At 42.2% G+C, this 14,253-nt stretch overlaps 1 protein-coding gene across 4 annotated transcripts in view; it reads left to right on the top strand.

Moving 5' to 3' along the window:
* ift56 (intraflagellar transport 56) overlaps positions 1–11,239 on the top strand; it is a 58,579-nt gene extending 47,340 nt beyond the window's left edge. For 2 of the 4 annotated variants that reach the window (XM_073033844.1, XM_073033842.1), the window contains exons 17-18: positions 4,811–4,944; positions 9,962–11,239. In XM_073033844.1, the coding sequence (XP_072889945.1) occupies positions 4,811–4,944; positions 9,962–10,073 (246 nt within the window). In that variant the 3' untranslated portion in view covers positions 10,074–11,239. Of the gene's footprint in view, positions 1–475; positions 696–4,810; positions 4,945–8,756; positions 9,660–9,961 lie in introns of those variants that run through there. The other 2 variants (XM_073033843.1, XM_073033845.1) reach the window with 2 other exon arrangements.
* The last annotated feature ends 3,014 nt before the right edge of the window (positions 11,240–14,253 follow it).

Consider the following 14,253-nt stretch of genomic DNA (forward strand, 5'->3'; position numbering starts at 1 on the left):
GAGGCTTCAAGATGATATGGGGAAAGCTGGGTGAGTTGGCTTATAATGTGGAAAATTGTGATGATGTCCACTTTGGTGCAAATATCAAGAGAGGAGTAATGCTGTTTCATTTGGCTATATTCATGAACTTGAGAGGAGTACTTGTTAAAAGGAGAGAGAGTTTGGTTGGTGTTGATGTTCAAAGAGATCTGGATATACTTGTTTACTCAAGATACGGGTGCAGGAAATGTTTGAGAGGGTAAATAGTGTGTTAGCCTTTAGAATGAGAGAGTTTGATTACAGGAGGAGGAAGTCTTATAATTGTATAAGGTCATGCTGAGATGCATTTGGAATACTGTGTGCCATTTTGGTCTCCTTGACAAGAACAGCTGTAGATGATGTAGAAAGAGTACAGAGAATATTCACTGGGGATGTCACAAAGATGGTGAATTTGCTATATACGGGCAGATTGATTAGACTAAGACTATGCTTTTAGAATATCGAAGGATGGAAGGAGATCTCATTGAAAAGGCAAAGACTTGACAGACTGGATGCAAAGAGGATGTTTTCTCTGACTGAGAAGTCTTTAACTGGGAGCATGGTTTGGGGAGAATGGGTAGAACATTTAAGACTGAGGTGAGTAGAAATTTCTTCACAAAGAAGGTGGTGAACCTGTAGAAGCAACTTCACCTAACAACTGCAGGTTTAGTCATTATGTTCATTGTGTTCGATAGATTTCTGGGACATTGATATCATTAAGGGATGTTGGGATTGTGTTGAAAAATGGAATCAAGGAAAAGCAGCCATGATCTTCATGAATCTGAATCTGAATCAGGTTATTATTAGCGTGTGTGTCGTGCGCGGGCTCAAAGGGCTATATGCCATTCTCCCACTCCTATTTCATAAGTTTACCCCAAGTTTAAAGCTAATTCATTTTGTCAGTTCCTGACTAGAATAACCCAGACAAATGTCTCTGTCCTGCTTCTTACAAAGATGTATTGCCCTGGAGCTGCCTCTCCTAATATTCATCTATTCTATTAAATATTCTCTCTTTTTCCCACCTGGTCTCTGTGATCGAGCCTTTAACAACACTCTGCATAAAGAAATTTTTCCTAACCTTTCCCCACATTCTTGGTGTCAATTTTTAAATGATACCTTCATTACTGACTCCCCAGCTGATAGAAGCACGGTAGCATAGTGGCTAGTAAAACACTTTACAGTGTCAGTGAGCCAGGTTCAATCCCACTGTTGTCTCTAAGGAGTTTGTACATTCTCCCTGTGATTGTGTAGGTTTCCTCCCACAGCCCAAAGTTGTGCAGGTTGGTAGGTTAATTTGGTCATTGTAAATTTTCCCATGAATAGGTTCGGGTCAAATAGGTGAGTTGCTGGGCGGTGTGTCTCCAAGGGCCAGAAGGGCCTATTCCATGCTGTATCTCAATAAATAATAATAAATTGTTTCCTCATCCAAATTTTTTATATAGACATTATAAAATCTTCTTGGTCTTGTTTGCTGCAGCGGAAATTGACTCGGTATCTCATGTCGCATGTAAGATATTGGAATAGAGGTCGAGTGGGATGGCAGTAGCTGTCCCGTGTTACCTTCATGGGCAGTAACATAGGGTAATAGTGGGGGCAAGGTGAGCTGAGTGAATTGGAGGGGAGAAGTTGGGTGGAGACCAGCAGGCCTGAATGATTTGATCATATATGACAGATTCTTTATAAAACATCTAGATGCAAACTACTGAAGGATCCTAACACTGAAAATGAAACACTGAAATATTGATACAACTCCTTAAGAGCCTCCTCCCACTTGAATTGTGTAAACTGTCCCTTATTCCTCGACTTCATTGCTCTAAACTGTCATTAAAATAGTTGATGTAGACAAGATGGTCAAAATTACAGAAATGTATATTAACTTTTTAATTAATCAAGGCAATTTACAAAAAAAATTCAAGAGTTTTGTTTCTGGGGAGCAGGCCAGTTCTGTGGCTTGGATCCTATCACACTATAAATGGAGAATAAGTGGCCCCAACACTCAGTACTTCACTCAACACTTCAGTACTGGGAACACATCCCACCGGCTATTGACCTTCTGTGTACTGTCCATGCACTCCCACCGGTATCTCTCTGCTCACTCTCAAAAGACATAATAGACCAGCTCTCAGAACTAATGGCCAAGTCCAAAAAAATTTGTCAAGTTCACAATTTCTGCAACTTTCACCTTGCCATTACAAATAAAATTAAATAATGATGTGTTAGATTTCTTGTGATCTTTTCATCAAAACTTTTAATTATTTGTGAGCTATTTAAAAATTGATTACTTGCCAACAAACATTTCATTCCATAATAAAGACTACAGCTTCCATCACTTGCAGCTGTCACAATTATGGAGCTGAGCCCATTGCAGCCAACAAAATGTCATTGATGTTCTTGTCCGATTATGTATTGATTTTTGCTAGCTGGAGGAGGAAAGTAATCTAGAGCAATAACTACATCAGGTCTTTATTTAGCACGTTTAACACAGTGGATACCCCATAGCACTTCACACAATTTCGAACAAAATTTAACACCAGAATGCAAAGTGAAAATGGTCAAAACCTTGGTAAAATTCTTAATTGAGAAAAAGAAATGTGGCGAAATTCTGAGGAGGAATCCCACAACTGGTCACTTGGATAATACTGTCCCCTTTTCCCATCTTCCCTGTCACTTTACAAGATTCTTTTGTGTTCTTTACAGACTGATAAAGAGCCTCCCACCTGAGACATTGACTCTTTCAATTCCCATTGATGCAGCCTGACCTGCCAACAATTTCCAGCACTTTCTTCTTTAGTTTTGGATTTCCTGCAGTTCTTTTGTGTTTTCAGTTCCATGCCTTGGTGCCTCATTAGCTGAAGGCACTGCTATTACTGGAGAGCAGTTCAGATCAGTTCCAAAGGCCTGAATTATACAGGCTTTGGTATCTCAGGGTTTTGGATATGGAGGAAGTTAGAAAGATGACAGGGGTTCAGAGTAGTTTAGTTACCAGACTAATAATTCAGAAGCCTGGAGTGATAATCTGGGGTCTCGAGTTCAAACTAGATCGCTGTTGTAAATTTAAATTTGTTTAGAATTAGACATTAAAAGCCATCACATTTACTAATGTCCTTTAGGGGAGAAAATCTGGCATTCCTTCCTATTCTTCCTTTTATGTGACTCCAGAACCCACACTATTGTCACCCTCTGCTCTGTAATAGTATACCTGAGCAGTACAAGGATGTCATAGGTTTTCCTGCCTGGTATAGCCCTTGATTGGACCTGATTGGCATTGACCTTGGACAGGATCCTGTAATCCATTTTCAACAGTGATATGGGTTTCCAACTACTGATCTCCTCCTCCTCCTCTTACTCCTCTTCCCTTTTTTCTGGTAAATGATGTGATGATACCTCTTCTCAAGGATACATAGCACTATTTTGTGTGGCTGCATCAGGTTGTGTTTGGAACCCAAGTACACAGGCATCAGTTATTGTAGGCTACTGCTATTCTACCTGTCCCCCATATTGCAAAGGATGGACCCAGCCCCATTGTCATCCAGTTAGTTGGACATTGCTTCACGGAAAAGTTCTTTCAGGACAACACATTCAATCAGGCAGTGGTCGGCACAGAATATAATGCAGGCAATGCGAGACAAAGACACAATGGGTTGTTTCCTGAGCAGACTATCCAAATCATCTGGTAGAATGTCCCATCATCAGAACTCACCAACAAAACCTCACCTAACTGACCCTCCCTGTCACACCCTTCCTGTGCAGTCAGAATGTCACTCCCAATGCCCACTGCCCTTGGGGTGACTGTGATGAGAACGAGATGGTGACCCCTCTCTTTGCAGACTCCATGTGTCTGTGTATTTGTAAAGAAGGTCTGGTGAAGGATGCGAAGGTTGCATTTCATCCCAAGCAGCTGAATCATAGAGGGCTTCTTGATCTATGACACACCAAATGCTGCTGTAAGATCATCAACTCGGTAAAAGGCGCTCCTTGATCTGCCCAAAATTTGTTGGTCCTACAGTACAGTGAGACATTGGGAAGGGAATGTGCTGCTGACTTCTCCATTCAACAGGCGTACGTGCTGGAGGGCGGACTGAAGCTCAGTGCAGCTAATACAAAGGCTGCATGGAGAAGGACCATAAGCACAGAATATGCAGATGCCCCCAGTGTATGGAACAACAGTAAAACTGTAAAGAGAGGCATATATTGTGAGTTTTTTTTGTATTTATATAAAATTCAGTGAATAAAGTTGATTTTCAAAATAATATTTTTTTATAAAGGTAGTGAGTGACTCACTCACTCACTTGCTGACACCCAAGTCTCATTGCACCATCTATAAGGAACAAGTCTGTAACCTGATGAGCACTCCCACGTTGCAGGATGGTGTGTCACCAACAACTCTCAAGGTTTGCCCCCCAGCTGCTCCAGTTCCTTCCCACACCCCAAGATGTGAAGCGTAGGAAACAAAACTAGAGATTATATTAGAATAGTCTATTTTAAGGTAGCAAAATCACAAAGTCAGAAGACAATTTAAAACAGGAGTGGAATTAGGCAGTATTAGATAGCTAGAGATGATCAAATTAGTACAAAGATTTGATCAGAAGATTACACAAAATCTGACTTCACAGGAGTGGGAAAACATTGGCACAAAACAGTTCAACCGAATGACCAATTTCTATTATGCTAATTCCATTGCTTTTCCCCTTACTATTTCATAAAAATAACTTTTTATGTATACAATGGAACTTCAAAGTAATGAAATGTAAATGGTGAATCTCCAGATCTCAGTTATCATATCTGTTTTCAGATGGGACAGTTCTACTATGCTGCTAAAGCTTTTGATGTTCTTGAGCGCCTGGATCCAAATCCGGAATATTGGGAAGGGAAGCGTGGAGCTTGTGTTGGTATCTTCCAAATGATCCTTGCCGGCCGTGAACCAAAGTATGTATCAATATTAAATATCGAAATCAAACTCAACGTTCATCTGTTAGAAGCTAGGATTGAAACATTAGTTCACGTGTTTTATCAAAGATTCAAAGTTCAAAGTAAATTTATTATCAAAGTACATATGTCACCATATACAACCCTGAGATTCATTTTCTTGTGGGCATACTCAATAAATCTGGAGAATAATAACCGTAACAGAATCAATGAAACACCACCCAACTTGGGCATTCAACCAGAGTGTAGAAGACAACAAACTGTGCAGAAGACAAAAAGGAAGAAATAATAATAATAATAAATTAATGAGCAATAAATATTGAGAATAGGAGATGCAGAGTCCTTGAAAGTGAGTCCATTGGTTGCAGGAACAGTTCAGTGATGGGGCAAGTGAAGTTGTCCCCTTTGGTACAAGAGTGTGATAGCTGAGGGGTAGTAACTGTTCCTAAACTGGGATACACAGAATTAGAGAAACTTATGACAGAAGGGAGCTGCTCACACATCAAGATCTGTGTCGACCAAAGATGGAGTTTTTTAAATTCATTTCCCAGTTTCTGGTCCAAAGTTGGAAGGTTATCGCTCTTCCTGTACTTTTAAATGTGTACTTTAAAAGTGCACATGCACTTTTAAATGTAGTGAGGCTCTGTATCTTAAATCATGAACTTGGCCACTGAGCTCAAACATCCACTACTTGTTGAGTGAAATGTTCTTTTTCTCTATTTCTCTCTAATCTATCAATGAACTTACTCCCTCGTAGTGGTTCTGCAGGTGAGAGAAATAGACACTTTTTGTTTGCCCTTGCAGATTCCTCAAGAGTTAATACATTTAGATATTTCCTCATTCACTGTTCCAGAGAAGGTAGGCAGATAAGGGTAGGATGGCTCTGTTGGTTTAAAATTAAATCCATGCAGGTTAACAGAACTAAAACTGAGTCACATGGAAGTAGGAAATATAAATCTTTATTCACACAGCGTTCCTTCAGGAAGGAGAGTCCAACAGAATCCCACTCTCCTGACATTATTTAAGCAGATTCCGGTAGGACTAATACCTACGTCAGGCTGCTGTTTATTGACTACAGCTTGGCGTTTAACACAATCATTCCTATTGTTCTGATCAAAAAGCTCCAAAATCTGGGCCTCTGTACCTCCGTTCTACAACTGGATCCTCGACTTCCTAACCAGAAGACTACAGTCTGCGCGGATCAGAAGTAATATCTCCACCTCGCTGGTGATCAGCACTGGTGCACCTCAAAGATGTGTGATTAGCCCACATTCTGCTCTCTCTACACCCTCTACTGTGTGGCTAGGTAGTTCAAATGCCATCTATAAATTTGCCAAAGACACAACTATTGTTGGCAGAAATTCAGATGATGACAAGGGGGCATACAGGAATGAGATGTATCAGTTAGTTGAATGGTGTCACAGCAACAACCTTGCACTCAACATCAGTAAGACCAAAACATTGATTGTGGTCTTCAGAAAGGGTGTGACAAGGGAACACATGCCAATCCTCATCAAGGGTTCCTGGTTGTCAACATCTCTGAGGATCTGCCCTGGGCCCCAAGATATTGCAGTTACAAAGAGGGATGACAGCAGCTATATTTCATTAGGAGTTTGAGGGGATTTGGTATATCACAAAAGACACTCGCAAATTTCTACAGATGTACCATGGAGGATATTCTAACTGGCTGGATCACCATCTGGTATGGGGGTCCACTAAATAGGATCGAAATAAACTGTACAACATTGTAAACTCAGTCAGCTCCATCATGGGCACTAGCCTCTCCAGCATCCAGGACACCTTCAAGGAGCAGTACCTCAGGAAGGGTGGCATACAACATTAAGGACCCCGTCATCAGGACATGCCCTCTTCCCATTGCTAGCAGCAGGGAGGAAGTACGGGAGCCTGATGGCACACACTCAACAATTCAGGAATAGCTTCTTCCTCTTTGCCACCAGATTTCTGAATGGACAATGAACCTGTAAATGCTACCTCACTGATTCGTTACAACTTGGTTATTCATTTCTTTATTGAAATCTTTTAAGTGACAAAAATTCATTCTAAGCAACATTTAAAACTTCTCAAGAGCGGCCACCCTTACAGTAAACATTAAATCAACCAATGAGAGTGCTTTTCTGAGCCACTCACAGCCAATCACGTATCAGCTCACGCTTTGCCTCGCTGCGTGCATAAACATTCTTGCTCCCTCAGCAATTTATTCCGTTTCTTCACCCATAACGTCTGGAAAATGACCTGCAACTTCCAGTGAGGGTAGTACATCGAAGATGCCCAGGGAAAGTATTAGCGTGGATGTGAAACTGCAAGTGATATGGCACGAGGATGTTAATGATGCCGATGTTGAAGAGTTACTGGATTCTCATGATGAGAGCCTTAATAACGAAGAGCTTCAAGAATTGGCAGAGCAGCACCTCCTGGGTAAATCTGAGGACACAGCTAGAGAGGAAGACACACCAGCAAGAAGCCTCGCCACAAACTCCCTCAGCACCAGCACCACCACGATCGCACTAATCATGAACCAGTTCATCAATAAAGACCCTGACTGGGAGTGAGGCAACAGGGCAAAGAGAGGTGTTCGCATCGTGATTTCCTGCTACTGAGAACTGCTTCATGAGGGGAAACTTAAGAAAAGGCAGTCAAGTCTTGAAGAAGCCAGAGTTAGAGGAGGACACAACTTGGTGTTGTAACCACCATCCGCTTCCCTCTGCTGTACAGATTAGGCCAGTTTTGTGTGTTTGTTACTCCAAGAATTACTGGGTATACATAAACCATCATACATCTCAGGTTAAAAGCAAACACGAGGAAATCTGCAGATGCTGGAAATTCAAGCAACACCCACAAAATGCTGGTGGAACGCAGCAGGCCAGGCAGCATCTATAGGAAGAAGCACTGTCGACGTTTCGGGCAGGGTCTTGGCCAGAAACATCGACAGTGCTTCTTCCTATAGATGCTGCCCGGCCTGCTGCGTTCCACCAGCATTTTGTGTGTGTTGCATACATCTCAGGTTTGTTTGTTTTTTAAAAAAAGAGACACATTTGTTCATTTACGTAATTTTATAATGACCCTGCACAACACTGATTTACATAGCACTCCACCTCTGAGGAACACCCCCTCAGCGTTAAGTGGGGTCTGAGTGTGCGTGTGTGTATATACTGTAATTTATTGTAATCTAGTTTTTATTATTATGTATTTCATTGTACTGCTGCTGCATTACAACAAATTTCACGACACCTGCCAGTAATATTAAACCTGATTCTGATTCTCAGATTAATTTACAGCCCATCCCACTGAATATGAGTATCACCAACCATTGGCAGTAACCCTCTGGGTCTGATTGGACTGCTTGATGTGGGCTCATGCTGGTGATTTTTCTCCCCTGGTGTGGATGATCTGCTTCAGCTACACTCCCTGTGCGTTGCCACAAAGGTCAAGACGCCATACCGTGCCTTCCACGTTCTCAAATGAAGGGACGGAGTCCAGGGTTTTATGACCACGGCAGGACAGCTGCTTTCTCGCAGCTACTCAGCAGCCAGCAGGGATCTGGGAACTTTCACCTCCAGTTGAGACATCTTATGGAGAGAGCACCAACAAAAAAGACAGCAAGGACAAAATAACATCAGACCTATTGTTACTTTACTGGCAATTCAGTGAATGGGTGCAGTGAGTGGCAGGTCCATTTGACCAGGGTAATATCAGGGTCACCCTCCAAAGATGACGGATTTCAGTTTCATGGCGAGGCTTGAGGAACTGGTATTCTTCTTGTTAAATCCTCACTTTTTCTTTTGCTTTTATAGGGTTTTGAAACATTATTGGGAGGGGGCTTTGTGTAAGAAGACTCAAGTACAACAGACAGATGAGTTGAGTGACCAGATGAAACATAATATTAAACAGAAGAATTAAAAATGAGGTTGGGGGTGGATTTTCTTAATGCACTTAAGGGTGATGATGTGGATTGTATTGGGGTGTGGGTGGAAGCAGAGTTAAAATAACTTTAAAACTTTTGTACCGCTTACCTGAAAGGAAAAGCCTGTAGGACTACATAGAATTAACAGCGAGTGTGGAATGGATTCAATAGCCCCTTCAAAGACCTGACACGAGCATGATGTGTTGAATTAGCTGCGTTATTCTGTGTTCTGTAGTGACTTTGCCGATTTCATTCAAAACCACAGTAGGGAAGTTGGTTGGTTTCAGCAGCCCATGCTAGGGGGCAGCTGACTTAAGCTCACTCTCCTAAAGTGTTAAATCCTTATGGACAGTGCTTGTATAGAAGCCAGATGAGGCTCAGCTGGCAAGTTTGCTAATTTACCTCACATGACAATAATGGCCACTTGATTGAGGTATCAGATGAGACCCACAAAATTGTTTAAGCAGCACAATTCACACCCTTTTCAGGACAGACAATGAATGGTGTTGGAATTATGTTTGTATATAGCTAGCTCCCCCACCACAATGTTAATATTTCAGTGACTGGAGAATAATTGTGATTTGAAATCATGTTATGGATTTTTTTTACATCCACTTGAAAGAAGATGATTTAAAATCTCATCCTACAGATAGCCCTCCTGACAGTAGTGACCCACTCTCAGAGTGTCAGCCTCAGATTCAGTGCTCAGATCTCTGGAATGGAACTTGAACCAACAAATTTCAGACATCACAAAGTACTCTGCAGGTGCTGGGGTCAAAGCAACACGTACAACACGCTGGAGGAACTCAGCCGGTCAGGCAGCATCTGTGGAAACGAGCAGTCAACGTTTCGGGCCGAGACCCTAGGACTCGGCCCGAAACGTTGACTGCTCGTTTCCATGGATGCTGTCCAACCTGCTGAGTTCCTCCAGCGTGTTGTACGTGTTGCTAAATTTCAGACATAGTGTCACCAACTGCAAGCAACTATTGCAAATAGCAGCAGGTTCCCACTAGCCCAGGGGGGGCAGTTGTGAAATAAAAGCTACGTGTTTCAATAATGAAAACAGCTGATCAACTTATTGCTCTTCCTTCCTAGGGAGACCCTGCGGGAAGTCCTCCATCTCCTCCGAAATACCGGGAATCCTCAAGTGGAGTACATTATCCGTACCTTAAAGAAGTGGGCCAAAGACAACCGAGTAGCCATCTAAATGTGGTAAGGGGAAGGACAAGGGATTAATTAGGCTGAAACTCTTTGTGGAGCTATTGTTTTAAATGGTTCAGTTCTGATTTTCTCTCTAGCCATGAGCCCCAACAAAGAGTTCATACAAAGTGCATTGTTACCGAGTGGCCCTCCGTGAGAAAGCACTTGCTTCTTTTAAACTGACTGGAAGTAATTTAAATTTAAAACCATGCTTTCAATATGGTTTTTAATTCCAGCTTTTACTCATCCTCATTCGGAAGGTAAAGGATGGATCAATTGTCTCAGTTTCTGTATCATTCAATCGTACAGGCACCAATATTATGTTCCATAGCCATTAATATGCAAAGGGAAAGGTTACAGGTCAGCACATGTGAGCTGCATGGTTCTCAAGAAAAGGAGAGTTCATAAATTACATTAATATTCTTCATTACATTGTTGCTGTCAGCGCCACTCCCTCCCCTGTCCACCCATTAAAGCTTGAACAGGAAAATTTAATCCGGAGCCACTGTCTTCTACTCACTGATTTCATTGTGATCAAGCTCTGTGTGTTCCGGGATGAGTAAGATTATTATTGAAACCAAACGTGGCAGCACAGTGTTTGCACCAGTGCGTGTCTATGGAGACCAGTTACAGCTTACGGCACCTCCCCCACCTACTAAATTCACACTGGGGGGGCAAGCCCATGAATCAGCAGGAACAAGTCTGAAAGGCATCAGGCAACCCACATGGTGTACTCAATCATTTTCAGCTTGAGACAAACATCCATTGTGGATTTTGGAAACAAGAAGATGCTCAGTGCTGGAAAATAATGTATAGTGTAGTGTAACTAAATATGGAAGTGTGTTTCTACTTGCCTTCCCTGGTGCCCTGTCCTGCAAAGTGTGATGTGCAGAATACCCTGCAGACACCATCAAGACATGCATGTATTATTTGTGTGAGGCACCAGGGTGTGTCCTATGCCCAAGTGAGCATACTTGTCCAGATCTCAGGGAGAATACTGTTTACTAAGATATTCTGTTTCAAATAAGATTTATTAAATAGTATTTTCTTTTTAAAGACACTATGGAAATGTTACAGTTCTTTTTTGTGTATTTACGTACCTCTTGTGTAATTAATATCTTTTAGAACAAAACTTTGTAACTTATTTTATGTAAATAAAGCATTAATTTCTGACATTCTTTTCACTCCATGTTTTTTTCTGAATAGTTGAGTAACTACTCCAGCAGTTGGATTGTGGTTTGTTTCTGCAATGATCTACATATGTTCGTTCGTTCTCTCTCTCTCTCTCTCTCTCTCTCTCTCTCTCTCTCTCCCCCCCTCCCTCTCTCCCCCACTCTCCCTCCCCCCCTCTCCCCCCCTCTCACTCTCCCCCTCTCTCTCTCTCTCCCTCCCTCCCCTATTCACAACCCTAACTGTCCGGTTTGGGTATAATTACTTACTTTTTCATTGATGGTGGGGGTGGGGAACTGTGGACATTGTATTCCGAATTGTACAAGCTGTTTGGACCGAAATGTCTTAATGACTGCTCTCATTTGCTGAGTAAATTACATGCTTAGGGAAAAACAGGTGAAAAACAAGTAGATCTGCAAAATTCATGCTGGAGGAACTCAGCAGATCAGGTGGAAAAGGCCAGCTATCTTCCCAGTTTCTTACTTCATCCCCCTCCCTCACCCACCTAGCTTCACCTATCACCTTTGTACTCCTTCCCCTCCCCTCACCTTATTCCGGCTTCTGCTGCTGTCCATTCCAGTCCTGATGAAGAGTCTCTGCCCAAAACATCAACAGTTTACTCATTCCCATAGTTGCCGCCTAACTTGCTGAGTTCCTCTGACATTTTGTATGTGTTACGCTGGATTTCCAGCATCTGCAGAATCTCTCACTCAGAGGGTCATGAGAATATGGAACAAGCTTCCAGCGCAAGTGGTGCATGCGAGCTCGAAGAGAAGCTTGGACAGGTACTGTACGTGGATGGTAGGGGTATGGAGGGCTATGGTCCCGGAGCAGGTCAATAGGAGTAGGCAGTTTAAATGGTTTAACATGGATTGGTTGGGCCGAAGGGCTGTTTCTGGTCTGTACTCTTGTGTACATGATTCTTGTATATGACTCTTGTGTTTAAACAAACTCATTCATCTGTTTTCCTCACTCCTGCTAAGCAAACGGAATTATTGAACAAAACTCTGTGTTCTGAATGTAAAGAGCCCAATGAAGCTTGAAAGTGCTTTGTTATTTTTGTGAACCATTAGTCATACAGCAAAAAAAAACAGGCTCTTCAGACCATACTAACCATTAGGAACTGAGGCAAGAGTGCCTGCCTCCATTACCAACTCAAGCAGTACTGTTAAGAAGCCTGCGGTATAAATCAAGCAAAATGCTTGCTCCTTTTTGTTTTGCTTCTAAACTCAACCCATATGACCTGATTTGCAACACCTAAGATACCCACCTCCTTTACGACAGCAATGGACTCCATATTGTCCTTAATCAATATTGTAATGACATTTCCTCTTTTATACTCCTCCCCTCACCCTCCCCCATTCCTCAACCACTGTCAAAGAGAAGAGGACATAGTTACAAGCAACACACACAAAATGCCGGAGGACCTCAGCAGGTCAGGCAGCATCTATGGAAAAGACAGTCAATGTTTTGGGGGCTGAGACCCTTCATTAGGACTGAAAAGGGGAGGGAATAAAAAGGTTGAGGAGATTATAAGGTAAGAGGTTTAGAGGGCAGCTGATGGGTTTTTCTTTCACAGAAGAAGACTGGAGTGTAGAATACGCTGCCTGAAAAGCCAGATACTCTCACAATATTTAAGAAGCATCGGACAAGTATTTGAATCATTAAGACAAAAGAGCCTTTGAGCTTAACATGGGTAATGGGTTTGCTATAGGTAGGTACAGTGGGCAGCATGAATATGATGGGCTGAAGGTCCTGCTTCTTGTACTGAACAACTTATAGGCGATGTCACACCTGGAGCTTCAAGACCTTGGGAGTGCTAAGTTGCCATCCCTGCCTTTCTTGCAACCATGTTCCTGTGATGGCAACAATTGCATGTTTCCAGGCACTGATCAACATTTTGAAGTTCACCTGCTTTATGACTTACCCTTGTTTCATTAAAACAGGTGCATTAAATCCCTCCCATCATGCCACTATCTGTTCTGTTCACTGGAAAAACTTAGTTTTCCTCTGTCTGTCCCACTCTCCAATTATACATCTGTGCATCTTATTCCACTGCCAAATTAACCGTTCCCAACAGATTCACTCCGGACATGCTTGACAGATGTTACACGTTCTGTAATACTGCCCATGAACTGTAATGGTTGCTTAAGATTGTGACCCTTTTACAGATTGTGTCACGGTCCCAGGCTCTCTGTCCACACAGTCCACAAGTGAACTGTTAGATTTTGCATTCCACACAGAACACTTATCCCACAGATGGTTCACTCAGTTTTCCCCATTCCTAGCAAAATATTAATCACACTTAGATGAGGCCTACACCTAGCCTCAATATGGGGCACCTTCTCTCAGTAACTTCTAATCCCACTCCTGAAAACATGTTGTCGCCAGTACAATCTTCTATGCAGTGGTGTGCTGGGGCAATGGCATCAACACAGATGTCAACAGGCTCAATATATTGATTAGAAAGGCTGACTCTGTTATAGGATTCAAATATTGATTAGAAAGGCTGGCTCTGTTATGGGAGTCAAACTGGACACTCTGGAGGCTGTGGTAGAACAAAGGACACTATGGAAAACCCTGGCAATTCTGGACAATGTTTCTCACCCTCTACATGCCACCTTGGCTGAACAGAGGAGCACTTTTAGTAATATACTAAGACAACTGAATTGCTCCAAAGAGCACTATACAAGGTCATTCTTACCCTGGGCCATTAGGCTCTATAATGAGTCTATAGTTGGGGAAGCGATGACCCCCTCCTGTTAGACTGTGGTCACTTATTTTTATTCTTTCTTACTTCTCTTCAAATATTTGTATATCTGTGCACCTGTAATGCTACTCTGACACTGTAATTTCCTTTGGATCAATAAAGTATCTGTATCTATCTTATCTGTCTATGATGAGGTTGACACTGCTACAGCCTGTTATCAGTTCATCTTCAAATACTGTTCTGGAGCTAGTGGGATTGTCAGAATTACAGATTTCTTCAGTTCAAAGCCAATGTGCAGTACGATTGA

The sequence above is a fragment of the Hemitrygon akajei genome, chromosome 31 (genome assembly GCF_048418815.1).
Source record: "Hemitrygon akajei chromosome 31, sHemAka1.3, whole genome shotgun sequence".
Classification (NCBI taxonomy): domain Eukaryota; kingdom Metazoa; phylum Chordata; class Chondrichthyes; order Myliobatiformes; family Dasyatidae; genus Hemitrygon; species Hemitrygon akajei.